The sequence below is a fragment of the Peromyscus maniculatus genome, chromosome 14, assembly GCF_049852395.1.
Source record: "Peromyscus maniculatus bairdii isolate BWxNUB_F1_BW_parent chromosome 14, HU_Pman_BW_mat_3.1, whole genome shotgun sequence".
Lineage (NCBI taxonomy): Eukaryota > Metazoa > Chordata > Mammalia > Rodentia > Cricetidae > Peromyscus > Peromyscus maniculatus.
The window spans coordinates 82,938,047-82,960,666 of record NC_134865.1 but is presented as its reverse complement, the minus strand read 5'-3'; the positions used below and the strand labels follow the sequence as shown (position 1 = coordinate 82,960,666).

Genomic DNA, 22,620 nt, shown 5'->3' with positions numbered 1-22,620 from the left:
AGCTTTTTTGCTCCCATGGCTTCTTATTCTTTGTAGGTTTTTTGTTTTGTTTTCTCGAGAAAGGGTTTCTCTGTGTAGCTCTGGCTGTCCTGGAACTCGCTCTGTAGACCAGGCTGGCTTCAAACTCACAGAGATCCACCTGCCTCTGCCTCCTGAGTGCTGGGATTAAAGGTATGCGCCACCACTGCCTGGGCTTCTTACTCTTTAATTATAATTGTTACATATGTGTGTGTGTGTGTGTGTGTGTGTGTGTGTGTGTGTGTGTGTGTGTGTGTGTAAGCTTGTAAATACAATCTGCTAAGATCATTTGGCATAACCACACCTGGCACTTATAATCCATCTTTATTTTGGCTTTTAAGTTATTCATTTATTGTGAGAGTCTCACACCATAGCTTTGGCTGGCCTAGAACTACCAAGGTCATCTAGCTTAGCTTCATGTCTGCCGGGAATACAAGCATACACCGCCATGGCCAGTTGATGAAGTGTTAACATTTTATGGTAGAATTCAAAGGGGCAGGGAATAATTCATCTTACAGATGAAATGCTGTTACTTCCCTGCTTCTGTCCCTGCTGGCTAACCAATTTTTCGTAGGTTAAGCCCGACCCAAGCATTGAAACTGGACATCTGAAGAAAGCTCTATATCTAACTTCATCTCCATCTCCATTTTCTGCTCTAGTTGCAAACTTTAAATTTTTATTTATTTGTTACTTGTGTGTGAGTCTCTGTGTGTGTGTGGGGGGGGGATACATATATAGGTGTGTTTGTACCATGGTTTATGTGTGGAAGCCAGAGGACAACATTATGGAGTCAGTTCTCTGTCTGCCTTTACAAGGGTTGCAGGAATTGAACTCAAGTCACGAGGTTTGCAAGGCAAGTGCCCTTACCCCATGAGGCATCATGCTGGCCCCCTAAATGAGCTTGTAATCCCAGCACATGGAGGTAGAGGAAGGACGATTGCCATAAATTCAAGGCCAGCTTGATCTACACTGACAGTTCACAAACCAATCAAAGTTTACACAGCCAGATTCTGCCAACTTCCACCCCCAACCAACAAACTAAAACAAAAACACAAACAACTAATAGAGTACAGTACAGTCAACACTTTACTCACATTTGTTGGGTTAATCTCTCTCTCAAAAAACCCCGTGCTGAGCCAGGTATGGTGGTCCATACCTATTATTAAGCACTCAGGAGGCTGAGGCAGGAGGACAAGTCTGTGGATAGTCTGGGCTTTATAGTGAGATCCTGTCCCCAGAACAAAACAAACAAACAAACAAAAACAAAAAAAACCTGCCACAATGCCCCAAGACTGTAGCAAAGATTCACTGGAACTTTCATGACCAGATCCAAAGCATACATCCATGGGAAAGAAACATACATTCTGAACTTGCTTCTATCTACATAATTCATACAAAACAAAACAAAACAAAACAAAACAAAACACCACTGTCTCCTGATTCTCCCAAGTTCCCTCTTGTGTCAACAGTGGCCGAATTCTCCAAGCTTGACCCCAAAGCCTATTTTTATTATTTGTATAACCACCTCCTAATCCGTCCATTCTTCACCTTTCCAAATTCAATCAACTGTTGCTGTCTGCTTCCTTCCTTTTCCCCCATTAAGTTCCAGCAGCCATTTAGTTCAAATTATAGAGGCTACTCTGAAATGGGATCCTCCTCAACCCAAAGGATAACTTCCTAAGAAAAATCTGAAAACAAGCCCAATAAAAAGCAGTCTTCCACTGGGTGGTGGTGCACACCTTTAATCTCAGCACTCAGGAGGCAGAGCCAGGCGGATCTCTGTGAGTTTGAGGCCAGCCTGGTCTACAGAGCGAGATCCGGGACAGGCACCAAAACTACACAGAGAAACCCTGTCTCGAAAAACCAAAAACCAAAACAAACAAACAAAACAACAGTCTTCCATTGAAAAAGACTATGTGGCTACATCAAAACAAATTGGCTTGGAGCTGGAGAGGTAGCTCAGCCCTTAAGAACAAGGCTGCTCTTCCAGAGGACCAGGGTTCAATTCCCAGCACCCACATGGCAGCTCCCTTCAGTTCTGGGGGGAGGGGGAGTTGATGCCTTCTCCTGACCTCTGCAGGCACCGCACACATGTGGTGCACTGGCATATGTTCGGGCAAAACACCCACACACATACAATAAGTTTTTAAACTTAAGGGAAAAAAATGACCCGAGAGAGGACTGCTTTATTTCATCCTCCCCATCCCTGATTCCCAAGCCCACCCTGAAAATCAGACGGGATTCTCAGGTTTGAAATCTCAAGCTCCAGGCTGAGGGCAGTGACTGGGTGTGAAGAGTCAGCCACACATCCCTAAGGCCGGGCACAGCAGCTGGCACAGGTGGACCCTGGCACACACCGGGAGTGAACAAACATGGGCTGTAAGACAGGTCACAAAAACAAACAAAATGGTCACAGTGTGTGTCAGCATTACAGCTGGATGGGAGAAGGTGCAAACACGGCGGCAGCTGAGAAGACAGACTCTCTGGTGAAAGCGAACTAGAGCAACTTCATACCTGGGACCTGGCTTTCCCACAGCCCCCTTTTCAAAAGTTTTTAAAAATGATCTTTGCAGTCAATGCACAACGATACACCTCACATTCTGTCAACAAATGGAACAGAAAAATCCCCGAATATAAGTGAGAAAGAGAGGAAGCACAAAGGGCAGGAAAAAGAGGTAAAGTGGAGAAACGGAACGTCAGTAATGGGAAGCCAGACTTAAGGAGGGACAAGAGGAAAAAGCTGCGAAGCCAGCAGAGCCGTGTGGGTGACAACAGAGACAAACTATCCTTTATTGAGATTATTCGGCCAGACTTTGTACTTAACTGTATATGCACTGACCCATTTAATCCTCCATCACCCCAACATAAAAACTTAGCACCTCCATTTTACGGATGACGAAACTGAAGCTGGGAAGTTGACACTGGCTCCAGCAAACGGGTAGGAAGGGGAAGTACAGTGACCTGACCAGAGGTCTGATCCCGGGGTCACCCCATTCTTTAACCCTCACTGCCCATTCCGCCTCCGAGGCCACTCAGTCCCTATTAACCGGGAGGTATTCGCTTATGCATTTAACCAACACTTACTCAACTCCTAATGGGTGCCCAAGCCAGCTGCTTGGCGCTGGCTGGTAGGCGAACGTGAGGGTTCCTGCGGCGGGGTCGGGGGACAGAACAGAAGGAAACGTCAATCGCCAGGCTCAGGAGCCTGGAGCCCGCCGCAAGAGGGATGTAGGGTGGGGCCGGAGGGGAGGAGCAAGGGGAGCTGGGGCGCCGCGGCGGCCCCGGGCGGTAAGTGAACGCTGCGATGCCGGGTGCCCTGCACGGACGCGGGCTGTGACAGACGCGCCGCGTGCGGTGGCTGCCCGTGGGACGGCGACGCGGCTATGGAGACTCCGACGGGCTGAGACTGGGAAGGGCGGCTCGGCCAGGAGCACGAAAGGCGCGGGGCCAAAGTCGGGGACATCGGAGACACCAGGGACCCGCCGGCGCGCCCCCGGACTCACCTCCCGCGGCAGCCCCTCAGGACTCCTCAGCCCCGCCAGCCCGGAGGAGGCGGGATGGACTCCGGGCCGCGGGGGCTGCCGGGAGCCCTGTTGCCTGGGCAACGGGTTGGGCCTCAGCGAGCAGCCGCGCCTCCGCGGAGAGCTAGAGCGGCCGAGCCACAAGTGTCGGCGGACCGGTGGAGCGGAAGTGACGCCACTTCCTCGGTCTGAGGGCGGGGCTTTGGAGCGGCGTGTTGAGGTCTACCTGTGGACCGCATGGAAGGTGCGTGCGAGGGCTGTGCTTCTTCCCTTGTGGTGGCGAGGCTGCAGGTCGGGGGTGGGGGGAAGGTGGGGACCCCGCGGTGTGACTGACAGGCGGGCCTCCGGAGCCTCTTCCCGTGTGAGTGACAGCTGAGTGCGGTGATGTGCGTGAAGTGTTTGTCAGAGGCGTGACGCTCCGAGCGCCCCCGAGCATATGGGAGCCAAGCCTGGCATGGCAGCCCCCCCCCGGAAACCCTTCCCCTTGAACTCCGGCAGTCAGGAACGCCGACCGTGGAGCTTGCAGTTTGTAATAAAGGCTGTCTCTGTGGGCCGATTCGTGTCACGTGAGTCCGTGCGTTTGCGTATGGCAGGGGTTTCACGGCGTACCTTCAGCTCCGCCCGGGCCTGTGACCGATCACTGATATCTCCCTGTTTGCCCGTGAGTACCTGGAAGAGGGAGCTTTGGGTTCTGAAGTGGGGCCGGCGTACCTAGTCAGATGTGTTCCTCGCCCTCAGGAACCCCCACCGAGGGACGAGTACAGGCAGGAAGAACAGCTCCTCCGTGTAACGTGCTTGATGCAGCATACACTATGTGAGCACAATATGGGAGGAAGCAAAACTTCAATCCTACTTTGGTTGAACTCAGTCCAGCGGGGAATGTAGACGTTAAGCAGGTGAATAGATTGACTGGTGAGTATAGTGACAGCCAAGTACAGGAGGATGACAGATGTCCACTGCAGTGATTCCTAGCGTAACCGGCGGATCCAGAAAGACTTTTTGTTTTTTTGGTTTTTCAAGACAGAGTTTCTTTGTGTAGCTTTGGAACCTGTCCTGGAACTCACTCTGTAGCCCAGGCTGGCCTCGACCTAACAGAGATCCACCTGCCTCTGCCTCCCGAGTGCAGGGATTAAAGGCGTGCGCCACCACCGCCCGGCGTCCAGGAAGACTTCTTCATAGAACTGTTTGCCTCCTGTTGCTATGGTAAAATACCATGACTCAAAAGCAACTTGGGAAGGAAAGGGTTTGTTTGGTTTACCCTTCCAGGTCACAATCCATCATTGAGGGAAATCGGTAGGAACCCAAGCAGGAGCAGAGGCAGGAACAAGGAAGGAAAGCTGCTTACTGGCTTTCTGTCTCCCTCCCAGGCTCACGCACTGCTAGCTAGCTTGCTTTCTCTTTGAGATTTTATTTATTATTTTATGTGTATGAGTGTTTGTCTGCGTTTATGTAAGTACACCCTGCATATGCAGTGTCCACAGAGGCCAGAGAGGACATAGTATCCCCTGGAATTGGAATTACAGCCGACTGTGAGTGCTGGGTCTTCCAAAAGAGCAGGAAGTGCTCTTAAACTGCTGAGCCATCTCCAGGTCCTCGGATAGTCTTCTTTCTCAGCCCAGGAGCACTTGCCCAAGGGTGACTTCACGATAGTGGGCTAGGCCCCTTCTACAACAACACAGACATCCCCACAGACAATTCTTCAATTGTAGCTCTCCCCAGGTATATCAAGTCAACAGCAAAACCAACCAAGGCTTTCTTTGTTTCGTTTTTTGCATTTAACTATTGCAAATATATTTATTGCAACTTACAAATAAGTTAATAATGATATAATAATTTTAGCTATAAATTTTCTGCATTTAAATTTTTGCATCAGAAATGTGTCTCAAAATATTCTAGTCCCCTAATGAAGAAGGTGAGGTTAAATTATAGAAAAATAAAATCTGAGGCTGGAGAGATGGATTAGCAGTTAAGAGCGCTTCCTGCTCTTCTAGAGCATTGGAGTTTGGTCCCCAGCATCCACATTAGGCAGCTCACAAACACCTATAACTCTAGCCCCAGGAGATCAGTCACCCCCTGGCCGGGCAGGCATTCCTACAGAGGCACACAGTCATACACACACACCCCACAAACAGATCTTGAAAATCTGATAATTTACATGTCAAGATACAAATAAAAGTTACCACATTTCATGTCTCGAAAATGAGCATTTTACCTGTATGCACAAGCCTTTTATATGTTACCACATTATAAGACTTTAATGTATAGAACATTTCCACTAAAGACCCAAAGGATGCCGGGCGGTGGTGGTGGTGCACGCCTTTCATCCCAGTACTTGGGAGGCAGAGGCAGGCAGATCTCTGAGTTCATGGCCAGCCAGGTCTACAAAGTGAGTTTCAGGGTAGTCAGAGCTGTTACACAGAGAAACCCTGTCTCAAAAAAACAAAAAACCCAAAGGATTTTCTTTCCTTAGAGGTTTTCTTTCATGGAAGGGGCTTTAGCATTTAAGATTGAAATGAAAATGACAAGAACTCTGTTACTCTCCTCCAGTTCAATTTTAAATAGTTCCTTCTAGCCTCATCACCGTCTGGTCCTTTATATAGGAGGGAAGTACATAGGAGCATTTCCATTTTTATTGGTTTTAATTAACTTACGGAGTAGCAGGTTTCTTTATGGCATTTTCATACTTCACTTTGGTTGGCTCTCCTCTGATTGTGTCCCCCATCTCCAGGTATACCCTCCTACCCCAGTACCCCTTCCACTTTGGTATCGCATGTGGGAGTATGTTTAACCAGGTTTCTACTTTGGTAGTGAGTGTAGAACATAAGATACGGTGATCATGTCTCTGGTCTGCTCCAAGCTCATTCGTTCCTGCTCTTCGCCATGCTCAGCCCATCCTGTTGGCCTGTGTGGCTCTGGTTGTGTGAGCCCCTCCTCGTGTGCCGCTTTCTCTCCATTTTAGCCTGGTAATGCTGGTTTGGCCTGCTGGTTATACTCACCACGTTCATGGTCACGTCAGGGCCCATGCTGACTCCCTTTCCCTGGCTGCTTACCGCTCACACCTCAGCTCAAAGGATACCCCGGGTTCATGCTGACACACGACCCTCATTTCGTTTTTTCTTTATATTCAGCCAGAGCCCTGCTACACAGCCCATGTTAACCTTTTTTTTTAACTCACAGTGGTTGGCTGGCCTTGATCTCTTGCCTCAGTCTCCTGAGCACTGGGATTAAAGTCTGTGCCATGACAGCTGGCTTCCTGTTCCATTTTTTACATAATGTTTGTGATCTGAACTGGTTAAGAACTGGTGAAGATCATTTACTTGGATATTGTTTGACTCTCTTTTAGAAGGTAATTGCCATGGGGAAAGGCCCTAGTCTCATTCAGTCACTTCATTCCCCATACTTGACATTTGAAGAAAGTTTATTTATTAGTTGTTGGGAGGCTGAAGCGGGAAGTTCAAAGTCTGGCTTCTTCAGCCTGCCTGGGCAACTTGTACCATCTCATACAGTAAAATGGGCATGCACAGGGTCCTAGTTCAGTCCCCAGTACCATTAAAACAAAAAAGAACAGGGCCCTAAAGAATACTGAGTTGACTAGGTGAGTGAAGACACATACAAACAGTTAATGTGGTCCAGGTTGGACTGATACAGAGCCAGCATTGAGGCACTGAGTAACTAAAAGACCATGTCGGAGAAGGGTTGGGCAGATTGGGGTCCTAGTACTAGACCTTGTGATACAGGTTGTTACGTGTCAGGCCCTCACAGCCTCATATATTATTTATATACTTTATCTATCTATCTATCTATCTATCTATCTATCTATCTATCTATCTATCTATTTATTTAACAGAGTCTCACTAGCCCTGGCCAGTCTGGAACTCAGTATGTAGACCAGGATGCCTCGAACTCATGTATATCCACCTTTAACAGCCCTGTGGAGCAGATGCTTGTTTTAGCACAAGTCTTATTAAATAAGAAACACAGAGCCAAATATAGGGATAAAAGCCTTAAAGATCAGGGAGATAGTGAGAGACACCAATTAGCCTTAACTCACCACGCCCGTAGCTTCCCAAGCGAGCTACATCCTGTCTACTCAGGCTTTTATTGCCATGTTCTGTCCTCTCGTTGGCTCTTAGCCCAGCTACCTCACTTTGTTATTGCCTGTCTGTACAGACCTCCCAGTCTCTATGGTTGGTACTGGGATTAAAGGCGTGTGTCACCATGCTTGGCTGTTCCCTTAAACACAGACCGTGCCTGCCACATGATCAGATTAAGGGCATGTGCTACTACTGCCTGATTTGTATTTTTACTTAAAAATGGATGACTATATGTCCTCTGATCTCCAGACAAACTTTATTTATTAACATACAAAGAAAATATCACCACACTTTGCATATGAGAACACTGAGGCTCCAGGAAATTGACAGATACGTCTAGACGCAGAGCTGGCAGAGCTAAGATTCATGCCCAGGAAGCATGGTCTTCAAAGCGTAGCCTCCAGAGCATGCAGCTGTTGTGTGTCCTGGATTCCTCTCGGCTGTAAGGTGGCTGTGTAGGGTTCTAAATGGAGAAGGCAGCACAAACACTCTGCGCTTGGTCTTCTTTCCTCAGGCAGTGGAATCAGGTGAGTCTTAGATGGGCGGCACTAGCGTAAGGAAGGAGCTTCCCGGAAAGAGAACTGCACTTGTGAAGACTTTTCCAAGAGCTGTAGGAGTTCTGCCTGGCAATGGGGGGCTGGAGGTAGGGATTGAGACAAGTGTTGAAGCAGGGATGCAGGCAGCAGCCTGGCAAGGTCACCTCTGTGTCCAGTGTCCCACATGCTTGGTATTGTGATATGATGCACTTTCACGGGTGAAAGGCTCTGTTCACGGGTTCAGGGTGCCTGGAAGAAGACAGCTGGAGTAGAGGCAAGACTAGATTACCTCATAGGAGAGAGATAGTGGGAACCACTGACGTATTAGCAGAAAGTCATAGCTTTACTTGTTTCTAACTCTTAAAGTAGACAAGGTGCTGGGCAGGTGTTGTGTCTCACACCCTTATTCCCAGTACTGGAGAGGCAGAGGCAGGAGGATCTCTGTGAGTTCAAGGCCAGCTGGAGTTACATTTGAGACCCTGCCTTCAAAAGAAAAGTAGACAAGTGCTTATGGAACCGTGAGCTGTGAACAACCTCTTAGCTTCCGGGACATTGGTTTGCCCAGGTGGTGTGGCATTTCCGGCCATTTTACTATAGAGGGCTGTGATCATGTGCTCCTTAACCGTCACCTTTCTCTTGGTCCCTATCAGAGAAGACTCTTGGAATTGCAACACCCAGAAAACCTGTCTTATCTGTCAGTGCAAGAAAAATTAAGGACAATGCAGCCGATTGGCATAACTTAATCCTGAAATGGGAAAGCCTCAGTGATGCCGGCTTTACCACCGCAAGCAATATTGCCAACCTGAAAGTCAGCTTGTTGTAAGTATATGTGGAGTTCCCACACTCTGTATTGTCACCTTGAACTGTTGGGCAGAAGAGTCAAGAGAGTGAGAATTTATTGGTGTAAATAAAGCAAAACAAAATATTGAACCAAAAGAATGGCAAAATGATATGTGCAAATATGCACCATACATACACATTGAAATGCAAATATGTGCTAGATGTTATGGTACACATGGGTAGGATATGCTGAAAAGGCAGAGACAGGAGGATTACAAATTTGACACTTTAGGCTAGAGACATGGCTCAGTGGGTAAAGGTGCTTGCTACCAAGCCTGATGACTGAGTCCAGTCCCTGAAACCCACATGGTAGAAGGAGAGAACCAAACTACCGCAAGGTGTCCTTGCCCATCACACCATGGCATAAATGTGCCCATCATATACACACAGATAAATGTAGAAATACACACAAAATTATGTTACATATTTTACAAACTTATAAAAAGATTGGAAAGAGGAAGGCTTGGCTCCATTATGTTATTGTCTTTCAGGGATGTGAGGTGGTAGGTAAATGAGATTTCATGTGTACACTGCTGGCTGCCATTTGTCCCTTCCTTCCATGTATTGATTTTGTTTGGTTGCTTTTTGGTTCTTTTTGAAATCGTTTCCCTCCCCTATTGTAGAATATTATTTTAAGCTATGTTACATTTGTTTATGCTGTGGACATTCATTCGTTTTAATGATGTAAAGATGTGTTGCATTCTTTTATGTTGCATTTGTTTAACTCTGTGAAGCTGTGATACGTTGCCTGTCTAAAACACCTGATGGTCTAATAAGGAGCTGACCGACCAATAGCAAGGCAGGAGAAAGGATAGATGGGGCTGGCAGGCAGAGAGAATTTAAATAGAAGGAGAAATCTGGGAGGAAAGGAAGAAGGAGCAAGAGAACAAGGAAAGAAGGATGCCAGGGGCCAGCCACACAGCCACATAACCACACAGCCACACAGCCAGCCACAGACTAAGAGTGAAAGTAAGACATACAGAAGAAAAGGTAAAAGCCCGGAGGCAAAGGTAGATGGGATAATTTAAGTTAAGGAAAGCTGGCTAGAAATAAGCCAAGCTAAGGTTTGCTATCTGTACGTAAGAATATGCCTCCGTGTGATTTATTTGGGAGCTGGGTGGTGGGTCCCACAAGAGAGCCAAAAGAGTAAAAGAGCAAAAACAAACATCACTCCCCCGGCTGGCCCTGAACACCCAGTTGTCTTTCTGCCTCAGTCTCCTAAGTGCTGGGGTAACAAGTGTGCACTGCCACACCTGGCTTATTTACATTTTTGCCAGGACCTCACTGTGCTGCCCAGTTTAACCTCCTACTACTGGGCTGATTTTCTGCCTCAGCCTCCTTAAGGAGGTGGAACCACAGATGTGCACCATTGCACCCAGTTCGTTTTATGTCCCTTTTTGTCTGTGTATATGGGTATTTTGCCTGCATGTATGTCTGTGTACCACTGTGGGTCTGTTGCTCACAGAGGCCAGAAGAGGCCATTACCCTGGAACTAGAATTACAGATGATTGTGAGCTGCTATGTGGGTGCTTAGAAACAAGCCTGGGTCTCTGGAAGAGCAGTCAGTACACTTAGCAGCTAAGCCTTCTTTCTCCAGACCTTGTTGCTTTTGTTGCTTTTTGTTTGTTTGTTTGTTTTTGTTTTTCGAGACAGGGTTTCTCTGTGTAGATTTGCACCTTTCCTGGAACTCACTTGGTAGCCCAGGCTGGCCTCGAACTCACAGAGATCCGCCTGGCTCTGCCTCCCAAGTGCTGGGATTAAAGGTGTGCGCCACCACCGCCCTTCTTTTTTTTTAAAAAGGAAAAAGTGGAGGTGGGGAGACTAGAGAAATGACTCCACGGTTAAGAGTACGCTCTACTCTATTACTGAGGAACTGGGTTCAGTTCCCAGCACCCATATGGCAGCTCATAGCTGTCTGTAACTACAGCTACAGATGATCTGATGCCCTCTTCTGGTCTCTGTGGGTACTACATACACATAGTACGCATACAGACACACAGACAGACAGACAAATACTCATACACATAAATTTTTTTAAAAAATTAAAAAGCCAAAGGAAACAAATGATGGTGCACACCTTTAATCCCAGCACTCAGGAGGTAGAGGCAGTCAGATCTCTGTGAGTTGAAGGCCAGCCTGGTCTACAGAGTGAGCTCCAGGACAGCCAGGGCTACTTAGAGAAACCCTGTCTCGAAAAAACAAACAAGGAAACAAGTGTAGTGGCTCCTTCCCTTAGTCCCAGCACTCGGGGGCAGAGGCATTGGAGCTCCGTGAGTTTGAGGCTGGCCTGAACTGCATATCAAGTTACAAGCCAGCTAGGACTACATAGTGAGGCCCTGTCCCAGCACTGAGGCTGAAGAGACAGGCCACCGCCCCAGCCTCGTCCGTGAGCCCCAGGTCCCAGGGATGAGAAACCATGTCTTCAAAAAGGTGGATGGCTCTTGAGGAACACCAGTGGTTAACTCTTGGTGTCATATGCACTTGTGGCAACATGGCATACATCATAGTGGATGTTCATGGCTAGGACCAGAAAAAGGATCCTGGGATCCCAAAATCCTATGAAGAAGGTATGCCCTCACATAGATAGAATCTTCCCACTAGACCTTAACCTTAATAGTTTGCACCTCCTCCTAACAGCATCACAGGCTGAAAACCAAGCCTTTAATGTCCAGACTGTATGGCTCCAGACTTCAGTTTACAAACCATTCACCAACTCTTGACTCCTTCAGGAAATGACTCATGTCTTATGCATCTTTGTACAACCAGCACCAAGCCCTCCATCGAGGATGCCCCATGACCAAACTCAACTTCCCGTAATACAAAGTTGAGTGGCCAGGGCCGGGGTAGAGCTTAGCAGTAGAGCATGTGCAGCACACTGGAGGCCCTCAGCTGGATCCCAAGCACAACAGACTTGAGTGACTGATGGATGTGCCTGCTGTGAATGTCAATAAACATCTACTATAAAGACATGTGCAACATTTACACAAAATATGTAACATGATTATGTGATGACTTTTATAGGGTTCATTAAAACAAAATGAGGTGAAGGTTTTTTCCACTTTCTGTTTTTCTTTTTGGGAGGCAGGGGCTCCCTGTGCGGGGTTGGGGGGCTGTGAACTCCTGCTCCTCCTCAAGCCCTGGGATGAGAGACATTTGGTCACCCAGCATGAGGTGAGTTTAAAGCGTGTAACTTGTACCCGTTGTTTCCTGCTTGGTCCAGGAGTAAAGAGAAGGTTGAATTAGAGAGCAGCAGCCCAGGCTCCAGTGAAAAGGAAGAGAAGACGAGTCTGGAATACCATAAGGAACTTGAAGTGCTGTGTGAGGAACTGCAGGCCACCTTGGATGGCTTGGTAAGCCCTAAAGGTGCTGGTCCTCCACGTCACTGTCACTCAAGCCCATGGAGCTGTTTGGGGTTTGCTTGACCATGGGGTATTCAAAACTCAGAGACCCTTTCTCCTCCTCAGCCTCTTCTTCTACCTACCTAACAAATCCTGATGCTCCCAAGATGCTGTCTGGTACGTTGTCCTGGGTAGTTTCAACCACTTCAAGGGTCCGTCAAGTAAATATTTAGGCTATGTGGGCCAGACCATTTCTGTCAAGGTGACTCCTCTGTACCGCCACAGAACACTGAAGCAGCCACAGTCATTGGTTATCAGTGTGGATGTAGCAGGTCTTACTTCAGGTTGTGATCCAAATCAGCTGTATTTCTTGTTCAGACTGTTTGCACTTTGGCGTTGGGAGTTCTGGTTGAAATGCTGTCTTCGTAGTGAAGTTCTGGTCTGGGATGGTTTTGACATTCCCTTACTGACAGCACTGATACCTGTTCCGGGCTTACTTTGCCTATTTCCTGCCTCTGTCCTAGAGTCAGCCTTTCCCCCAAGGGGCCCGGATCCCTTACATAGAAGAGTCCTGTTAGAAACCTGTTGGCTCTGGGGCTAGAGAGCTGTCTCAAGTGTTCAGAGCACTTGCTGCTCTTTTTAAGGACTGCAGTTCAGTTCCCAGCACCCATATCAGGGAGCTCACAACTAGCTCTGGTTCTAGCTCCAGGGAATCCAGTACACAGTTCTGGCCTCCACAGGCACCCACACACATAAGTAATAAAATAAATCTTATTAGAGATAGCAAGCTCTACATGCTAGCCATCAGATTAGAAGCTCTGCTCTGGTGACCCTGAATCTGTGTTTTTGTTTGTTTTTTTGTTTTTTTCGAGACAGGGTTTCTCTGTGTAGTTCTGGCTGTCCTGGAACTCGCTCTGTAGACCAGGCTGACCTCAAACTCACAGAGATCCCCCTGGCTCTGCCTCCCAAGTGCTGGGATTAAAGGCGTGTACCACCACCGCCTGGCTTGAATCTGTCTTAAACTGTCATGGAAATGTATTCTCATTCAGCGTCCAAACCCAAAAGTTGGGGTTAGAGGCCATTAAAGAACTTTGGCTTTACATGTCTTTTCTTGGGGGACTGGTACAGCCTTTTCCCTAATCTGCATTACTGTGGGAAACACTACAGATGCTGACGTCTGAGTGTGGGCTCTTCTTACATCATTAGCTCAACAAAGCACACACAAATGTGACTTTGTCCCTGTTGGTGGCCGATTGCAGATATGACAGGTCAGGGCTTCCAGATTTTCCTTCTCAGGATCCTTCTAAGCTTTTCTAGAATTAGGAGGTGTTGGGAAGCTGCCGGGTGTGTGTGCAGAATTTTGATCATAGCCTTGCATTCAGAAAGCACAGATCCCGTCCTGGCCCCACCTTCCCACCTCCACCTGGAGAATCTTCCCATGTGTGATTGGAAATGATGGAGCCTGTCTGGAGGTTAAGCCAAGTGAAATATTGAACCTAAAATGATTTGAGAAGGAAGTAGAGACCTTTTAAGATTAGCATTTGTTAAATTTAGTGTGTGCCACTTTAGATAAACCAGGGGAGATGGTTGGGAGGATCAGGTAAGAGGAATTATGATTTTGATGCTGTGTATTTCTTTTATCCTCCCAGACACATAACAGTTAACTGCACTCAGGAGGTAGATACTTGGTTTTAATAAACCTTTGCTACCTAAATCTGCAATCCTCATTAACTCTGTTTCTCATGTTTAATGACCACTCATATAGCTACTCAGGTGCGTCACTGCCCGTCATCTGTCTCATCCTTTCTTGTCACTGGGAGCTAACAGAGGACCCAATTGGAGAGGGCGGAAGATCTGTGGGTTCAGGTTCTCATTGTGCCCTTCTGTGTGTTTAGGAGGCTCACAGAGGCTGCAGTGAACTCCAGGGCAGTTCATAAAGACTGTCAGAACTGTGCTCTCGCCCCCGCCGAGGGCCTTTCTGCCCAGTGCACTCTGACAGTGGCCCACTCCGGGATCCCTCCAGGTCTCTGGAGCTAAAGCGCTAGTGCTGCTTAGAAACCTTACTGAGGTGGGACACAGCAAACTTTCTTCTCTCTGAGGCTGTGAAAAGCCAGGCTTAGGACCAAAGTAATCCAGAGTAATGAAACCACAGCACCCACCTGCCCACACCCCTTGGAAATCTGCTGTCTATGGCGGTAATGGGGTGAGTTACTGGAATTTTAGTCCCACCAAGACTATACATCATAGCCTTCAAATCTTTTATAGTTACTAAATCTGAGCTTAGCAATTCTAAGCAATATTCTCATATTCCAAATTAATATCTTTATCAGACTAAGATACAAATGAAAATGGAAAAGCTGTCTTCAACCACCAAGGGAATTTGTGAACTAGAAAATTATCATTACAAGGAAGAAAGGAACCGGCCCCCTCTGTTTCACACGTGGCCCACAGCCTTCTTTTGTAAGTACATCTTCTGGGGGTGGTTTTAAGAGAAGCATCAGCATTGGTTAGTTCTAGTCCTTAGGAAAGGAAATGGGCCATCTGTCTTTTAAAATATAAATAAATGGCTGGGTGGAGGTGGCGCACACCTTTAATCCCAGCACTGGGGGTGGGGGTGGGGGGAGCCAGACGGGTCTCTGTGAGTTCGAGGCCAGCCTGGTCTCCAAAGCGAGTTCCAGGAAAGGCGCAAAAATACACAGAGAACCTTGTCTTGAAAAACAAAAAGACAGCCGGGCAGTGGTGGCGCACGCCTTTAATCCCAGCACTCGGGAGGCAGAGCCAGGCGGATCTCTGTGAGTTCGAGGCCAGCCTGGGCTACCAAGTGAGTCCCAGGAAAGGCGCAAAGCTACACAGAGAAACCCTGTCTCGAAAAAACCAAAAAAAAAAAAAAAAAAAAAAAAAAAAAAAACAAAACAAAAAGACAAAAACAAAAAAAATATAAATAAATGAACCAGGAGGTGGTGGCACATGCCTTTAATCCCAGCACTCAGGAGGCAGAGGTAGGCAGATCTCTATGAGTTGGAGGCCAGCCTGGGCTACAGAGCAAGTTCCAGGTCAGCTAGAACTGTTACACAGAGAAACCTGTCTCAAAAAGACCAAAACAAAACAAAACAAAAAAAAAGATATAGATATATAATAAATGTTAAAGTTAAGTAAATTGAAGACAGATGTAGTAATGCACATTCCTATAATGCCAGTAATAGAGAAGCAAAAGCAAGAAAATTGTCAGTTCAAGACCAATAAACTTGGGCTATAAACTGAGAGCCTGTCTAAAAAAATAAGTCAGCCATCAGTTGAGGACACTTTGGCCAATCTCATAGGAGAAGACCATTGGGAAAAATGAAATTTAGCATGATGGTCTGTCCTAGTCAGGGTTTCTATTGCTGTGATGAAACACCATGACCAAAGTGACTTCAGAAGGAAAGGGTTTACTTGACTTACACTTCCACATCCCTGTTCATCATCGAAGGAAGTCAGGACAGGAACTCAAGCAGGGCAGAAACCTGGAGGCAGGAGCTGGCACAGAGGCCATAGAGTACTGCTTAATGGCTTCCTCTCCATGGCTTGCTCAGCCTGCTATCTTATAGAACCCAGGACCACCAACCCAGGGGTGGCTCCACAAACAGTGGGTTAGGCCCTCCCCATCCATTACTAAGAAAAGGCCCCACAGCCCAACTTTATGGAAACGTTTCCTCAGCTGAGGCTCCCTCCTCTCCAATGGCTCTAGCTTGTGTCAAGTTGACAGAAAACTAACCAGCACGTGTGCAAGTGGGTAATCCCAGTTCTTGGGAGGCTGAGGCAAGAGGATCTCAGCAAGTTTAAGGGCAGCCTGGGCTCAAACGCAGGGCTAATGGAGCAGGTAAGATGGCTCAGCAGGCCCTTGCCACCGAGTCTGATGACCTGATTTTGACCCCTAGGACCCACATGATAGTAGAACAAACAAATGCCTAAAAGGTGTTCTGACCTATACTGTAGCATGTACACATACACACAAAATAAAATGCAATATTCTTTAAGGTTAAGCTAGTTGATGCTGGTTTATTGTTTTAAAGGTGTATTTTATTTGTAATCATTTGTATCTGTGTGTGGGTATATGCATATACATGAATGCTATTGCCCTTGAGACTAGAGGCCTTGGGTCCTCCTGGAGCAGCAGTTACATGTTTTTATGAGCTGCCTGATGGGGGTGCTGGGAATTGAACCCAGCTGCTCTAGAAGAGCATCCATTTATAAATGATCTTAGTGTGTACCTAGGCTGAACTGGTACTCACTATATAGCACAAGCAGGCCTCAAACCTGTAGCAGTCCCCTGCTTCAGTCCTCCAAGAGCTGTTCTTGCCTGAGTCTTGATGAGGTGACTTTACAGCCATTACAAGTCTCTCAATGTTGTAGAACATTTAACTATGTAAAGATGTGTTGTATCTGTTTAATTGTGAAAAGATGTATTGCTGTTTTACCTTGCCTGTGTAAGGCACCTGACTGGTCTAATAAAAAGCTGAACAGCCGCCGGGCTGTGGTAGCACACGCCTTTAATCCCAGCACTTGGGAGGCAGAGCCAGGCAGATGTCTGTGAGTTCGAGGCCAGCCTGGTCTACAGAGTGAGATCCAGGACAGGCACCAAAACTACACAGAGAAACCCTGTCCTGAAAAACAACAACAACAACAAAAAGCTGAACAGCCAATAGCAAGGGAGGATGTATAGGCGGAACTTCCAGGGAGAGTAAATAGGAGGAGGAATTTAGGCTTGAGGAAGAAAGAAAGAAAAGAAATAAAAGGAGACACCAGGGAGATGCCAGGAGCCAGCCAGCTAGCCACGGAGGAAGCAGGAAAGTAGGCCATACAGAATGAAAGGAAGGTAAAAAGCTCCAAAGCAAAGTAGAGATGAATAGAAACTGGTTGAATTAGGTTAAAAGAGCTAAGCTAAGGCCAAGCATTCATTATTAATAATAGGTCTCCATGTTTTTATTTGGGAGCTGGTTGGCAGCCCAGAGAAAACCCCAATTACACTCAAGGGTTGCGTGGCCTCGCTGGATTGGTCCTTCCTCATGCCATGCCATTCTGATTTGTTTGGAGGAGTCTTACGTGCTGGCTGAGGATGGTCTTGTACTTCCCATCCTTCTGCCTTCCCTCCCAACTGTGCTTCAACTTCCAAATGCTGGGAGTGCAAGCATCCATCACCACAGCTAGTTTATGGGGTACCAGGGATTGAACCCGGGACTTCATGCATGTGGTACTCTACCAGATGAGTCACTTTGCCAGCTCTGTCTCTGGGTTTTAACCAGGAGCCAGAAAGCATGGCTTGAGTCTAGGAGAGTGCGTTCTCATGTGGCCCTGGTGACTGGTCTGTTGCAGATGAGGTCTCCCACCGGCTCTCCAGTGCATACAAGAAGGAGCTCCTCCTGAAGCACACCATTGGTGCAGAGCTGGCCCACACTGCTGACCGCAACCTCAGCCTGACCTACCTGTCTATGTGGCTGCACCAGCCGTACATAGAGAGCGACAGCAAGCTGCAGCTGGAGAGCATGCTGCTGGAAACAGGGCATCGGGCCCTGTGACTCCCCGGCCACCCTGCCTGTGAGCAGGGCCCCAGGGCCAGCCACTAGGACCTCTCCAGACACACACAAGCACTTGTGCAGCTGTCCTCTCCTCTGCCTTGTCCCACGTTATCATGTGAGCACCGAGTGAGATAGATGAGAAGAACGGCAGAGGGGTCTCATTTGTAAACTGAGTGTTCTTTACATTTTACACCTGTGCAGACAACCCTGCCTTCCTAGTTTTAATTTGTACCTATCCACTGTTGGTTTGGTTTTTGTGGTACTGGGAATCAAACCCAGATTTCACACAAGCTGAATACTTAACCACTGGGCCACATCCCCAGCCCTGTGCTTAAAATTTGAAGAGAACGTTTTAGTTCTGTAATTATAAATTAAGTCCTATAAATATTTGAAGTTTAAAATCTTGTCACTTTTGAAGGTTTTATTTTTACTGTATCTGTGTCTGTGTCTGTGCCACATGTACAGATGACCAGGGTGACCATAAACAGGGATCCTTGGAGCTAGAGTTACAGGTGGTTGTCACCCACCTGACCTTGTTAGGAACCAAACTCGAGTCCTCTGGAAGAGCAGTTCATGCTCTCCTATAGCTAGAGAGATATATATTAAATATATTCAATAATATATAAAAATGTATATTTTAAAATATATTTTAATCCTGTAGAGTTAACCGAGTTTGGTGTCATAGAAATGAAAACCCAAAATTGCTGAAATGAAACCATGGGATAAGCCAATAAAAAGGCCAGTGATCACGACTGTTTACATCTGGGATCTGGGTATTCTCTGTTTAGCTTTCTTATTATTAACCATTAGCATACTACCCAAGTTCATAGAGAGCTCTGAATTCATCACCAAGGACTGCCTTAGTCAAATGACTTCAGGAAGCGCCCACTTCCACCTCTCGCCCACTCCCTCCTAAGTGGGGGGCGCCCCCCCTCCCCGCAGGGGTTGCACATTAAGGCCTCTGCTCCCATCTGTCTCAGAAGGCACTCAGTTCACCTGCCTGACACAGGGTCTCTTGTACACTGCTGTGAACACCACAACAGCTGGACTGCAAGCTTCAGTTTCTGCTGTCTCGGCCTCATCTCCTGTAGATGCCATGGGACCTGCAGACACTCATACTGCTACTATACTATGCTGGCTTTTTTTGGGGGGGTGGGAGAGGAAATAGTTTATTTGGCTTATACTCCCATAGCACTGTTCTTCATTGAAGGAAGTCAGGACAGAAACTCACACAGGACAGGAACCTGGAGGCAGGAGCTGATGCAGAGGCCATGGAGGGGTGCTGCTGACTGGCCTGCTCCCTATGCTGGCTTTTATTTGTTTTCTAGGGATCTGAACTCAGGTCATCAGGCTTGCACAGTGAGTGCGAGGCTGTTCTCTTTTTCCTGATGAGGACATAGGTCCAGTGTCAGGCATGCAGCTGTCCAAGGTTCTGGCAACTCCTAAGTTGCATTTCTAGTCCAACTTGAAATCATGGGTGACACACATGCATGTGTGTGCAGTTTTCTTTTATCCCCAACCAGTTGCCTACAAAGTGCTTGGCTCTGTGCTTAGAACACAGGGCTTACACACACAAGTCAGACATCAAATCCTCGGAGATTTTTAAGCAGGTTGAGAGGATGGACTTGTCCAAAATACCAATTAGCATCACATTTGCATCATGTCCATTTGAACAAACCTAAGATAGCTAACAAATAGAAAAGTGTTACTTTAAGCCAGGCAGGGTGACATGCACCTGTAATCTCAATATTGGAGCCTGAAGCAGGAGGATTATGATTGTAAGGCCAGCCTGGAAGACATGGCAATTCTGTTTGTCTCAAAAACAAAATAGGGCTTATGAGATGGCCACACTATACCATCTATAAGCAGTGTGTGGGACATGATGTCTACTTTTTTACCTTATGAGAGGTAAAAGCACTTGCCATACAAGCCTGACAACGTTGAGTTGGACCATGGAACGGCGTTAGGATGGAAGGAGCTCACTGAGCCACCAAGCTGTCCTGACCAAGCACATACATACAGTAGTCAAATAAAAAGAAAACGTTTGCATCCCAAAATAATGTGGGTGTGGGTGTGTGTCTCTGCCCCTGTTCCTTAGAGATCTGAGAAACTTCATGCTGTGTAAAGGATGGGATGAAATTCTCGAGTCCAAAGAACAGGCTTCTAGGGAGAAAATGTTTCCCAGAGAAAAAAAGAAAATATACCCCAAAGAAAAGACTACTTAGGACAGGGATATAGAGGAAAGAGGATTTCTCACTATGCAAATTAGTTAACATGTCGGAGCATTTAGAGGTAACCTTTCGTAGAGTTGCTCTTTCCTCCTCTATATTTATCAAAATCTTCTGAAAGCGGGCAGACGCCGTGTAGAAGGGTTGCTGCGTGGTCAGCATCTGGCTGACACCAGACAGGAGGCTGCTCAGGTCCTGCTCAGAGCAGGCGTCACTGTGTGCAGGTCCCAGGCTAACAGACACAAAGCCACTTCTACTACCCCCAACCCCACACATCCTCAGGGTCCACTCCCTCTCCTCCCTTCGCCTCCTGGGAACCGCAGACAGCCTGACTGCCAGCACATACTGTGGACTGACTGATGGACACGTGGCATGGAACCTTCTTCCTTTGAACCCTGTAAGGGACCACACTCTACCATGTGGGCCTGAGCCCACACAGAGCCCCTGCCATACTGTCTTAGAGGGAACGCTGGAGGATTTAGTACCATGGATAGGCCTTAGGCCTTGTAGGACAATTCATGGGTTTTGTTTGTTTGAGACATGGCTTCAGGCCCAGGGTGATCTGGACACACTGTACCATCTATAACTAAGCAGTGTATGGGACATGATGTCTACTTTTTAGCTTTTGTATAACCTTGTATTTCCTGGAATTACAGGTTTTTAATTTATTTTATTTTTAATTATGTATATGTGTGCCTGAGTGACTGTATGTGTACCTAGCTGCAGGTACCCACAGAGGCCAGAGGAGGGTATTGGATCCTTTGGAGCTGGATCCTTTATGAGCAGTTGTGAGCTGTCCAGCATGAATGCTGGGGATCAAACTCAGTCCTTTTCAAGAATAGTATGCACTCTTAGAACTTTTTTTAGGTATCCTGCGATAGGGTCTTGCTAGATAACTCATGCTGGCTTCAGAATCACTATACTCCTGCCTCAGCTCCACAAATGCTGGGATTATGGACACCATAATCTTTTGTGTATTTTGCTCCCCAGGCACCCATTAGCAAGTTGCTCAAGAGAGCTAATGGAAAGATCAATACTGCCAAGGACAGGCAGAAATAAAGGAACTAAAGATAAAACAGAATATTGATTCCGCAGAGTACTGTATCATCTGAACAGAACAAGGATGTCATCAAAGGTCAATATGGCACTTCAAGGTGAACACAGTAGTGAATCAGATATTTCTTCTACACTCCCAAGTCCTACCAAATTAACAGAGAAGGAAATAAAAAGCTTGGAATCCACCTGAACTGGATTGAGAAGGTTTGAGGATGAATTCATGGTGAATACTTTGAGAAAAATGGTGGCTGGTGCTGTCCTTTTAAATTGTTGCTATTATTATTATTATTATTATTATTATTATTATTATTATTATTATTATTTGGTTTTTCAGGATAGGGTTTCTCTGTGTAGCTTTGCGCCTTTCCTGGAACTCACTTTGTAGACCAGGCTGGCCTCGAACTCACAGAGATCCTCTTGCCTCTGCCTCCCGAGTGCTGGGATTAAAGGCGTGCACCACCACCGCCCGGCAATTTTTGCTATTATAAAGCATTTCAGACAAATCAAAGTACTGAAGATAATATAATAAATGTCCACATACCCAAATGTAGATTAATAATTTAGACAGTGGGAAGCTCTGGGCTACTGAGAAGTGGCCCAGTCCACAGGACACAGCCCTGCCTAAGCCACTCGGATGTCCCCAGTTCCTGCTAGGAAACCCACCCGTTTATCCCTATGAACCCTGCCCTGAGATCTAGTTAGAGAACAGGAAGTGCCTGGGGTGTGGCAAGGGCTGTGGAAATAGCAGTCTTGCCTAAGCCTAGGACCTGGGTGAGATGCAGCCAAGATCCCCAGCTCTGCCCTGCAGCAGCAGCATCTCAGGTGTTCCAGGCCTCTCCTCAGAGTGCCAGGGTAAGAACAATGCTCTCGTCTGATGCGGACAAATGGCCTTCCCTTTGGCCCACAATACAGCCATGGAAACCCTCACTCCTGAGCTATACAGCAGGACTCAGTCTTAGAGGGGAAAATGGTGAACACAAACCTAAGTGGAGGGTTGGTGAGATGGTTCAGTAGGTAAAGGTACTCGCTATCAAGTCTGGCAACCTGAGTTCCATCCCTGGAATCCATATAGAGATGGAAGGAAGCTGGGTATGGTGGTGCACGCCTGTAATCCCAGCACTCAAGAGGCAGAGGCAGGCGGATCTCTGAGTTTGAAGCCAGCCTGCTGGTCTAGGTAGTGAGTTCCAGGACGGCTAGAACTACATAATCCCTTCTCAAAAAAAAAAGAAAAGAAAAGAAAAGAAAGCCCTGATTCCCCGACTGTACAGCCTATTGTTGAAGTTACTAGAGATGCTAACACAGGAGGGCCACAGACTTAAGGCCTGCTTAGGCCTGTCTTGGGGATGAAGCCTAGGACAGAGCCTTGCCTGGCAACTTCAAGGTTCTGGGTTCAATCTCCATGGAGACTAACAAAACATATAGAAATGACTTTTT

At 47.0% G+C, this 22,620-nt stretch overlaps 2 protein-coding genes across 4 annotated transcripts in view; one reads left to right on the top strand and one right to left on the bottom strand.

Annotated features, from left to right (window-relative positions):
• The window catches only part of Tecpr2 (tectonin beta-propeller repeat containing 2), a 94,479-nt gene extending 90,822 nt beyond the window's left edge, over positions 1-3,657 (bottom strand). The window contains exon 1 of one of the 3 annotated variants that reach the window (XM_006992141.4): positions 3,522-3,657. The gene's annotated coding sequence lies outside the window, so the exon portion shown is untranslated. Of the gene's footprint in view, positions 1-3,102; positions 3,244-3,521 lie in introns of those variants that run through there. The other 2 variants (XM_076551410.1, XM_076551409.1) reach the window with 2 other exon arrangements.
• Positions 3,645-18,303, top strand: Cinp (cyclin dependent kinase 2 interacting protein). The gene is made up of 5 exons (XM_006992140.4): positions 3,645-3,783; positions 8,820-8,988; positions 12,230-12,359; positions 14,678-14,807; positions 17,700-18,303. Exons 1-5 carry the CDS (start codon positions 3,777-3,779, stop codon positions 17,900-17,902), a joined length of 639 nt encoding a protein of 212 aa, XP_006992202.1. The 5' UTR covers positions 3,645-3,776; the 3' UTR covers positions 17,903-18,303.
• Positions 18,304-22,620: the final 4,317 nt, after the last annotated feature.

Bases quoted from the DNA above. Each gene is read 5' to 3' on its own strand.
- Cinp (XM_006992140.4), top strand. The intron at 12,360-14,677 runs GTAAGCCCTAAA...TATCTTTATCAG, and splicing joins AGGCCACCTTGGATGGCTTG to ACTAAGATACAAATGAAAAT. The intron at 14,808-17,699 runs GTAAGTACATCT...GGTCTGTTGCAG, and splicing joins GTGGCCCACAGCCTTCTTTT to ATGAGGTCTCCCACCGGCTC.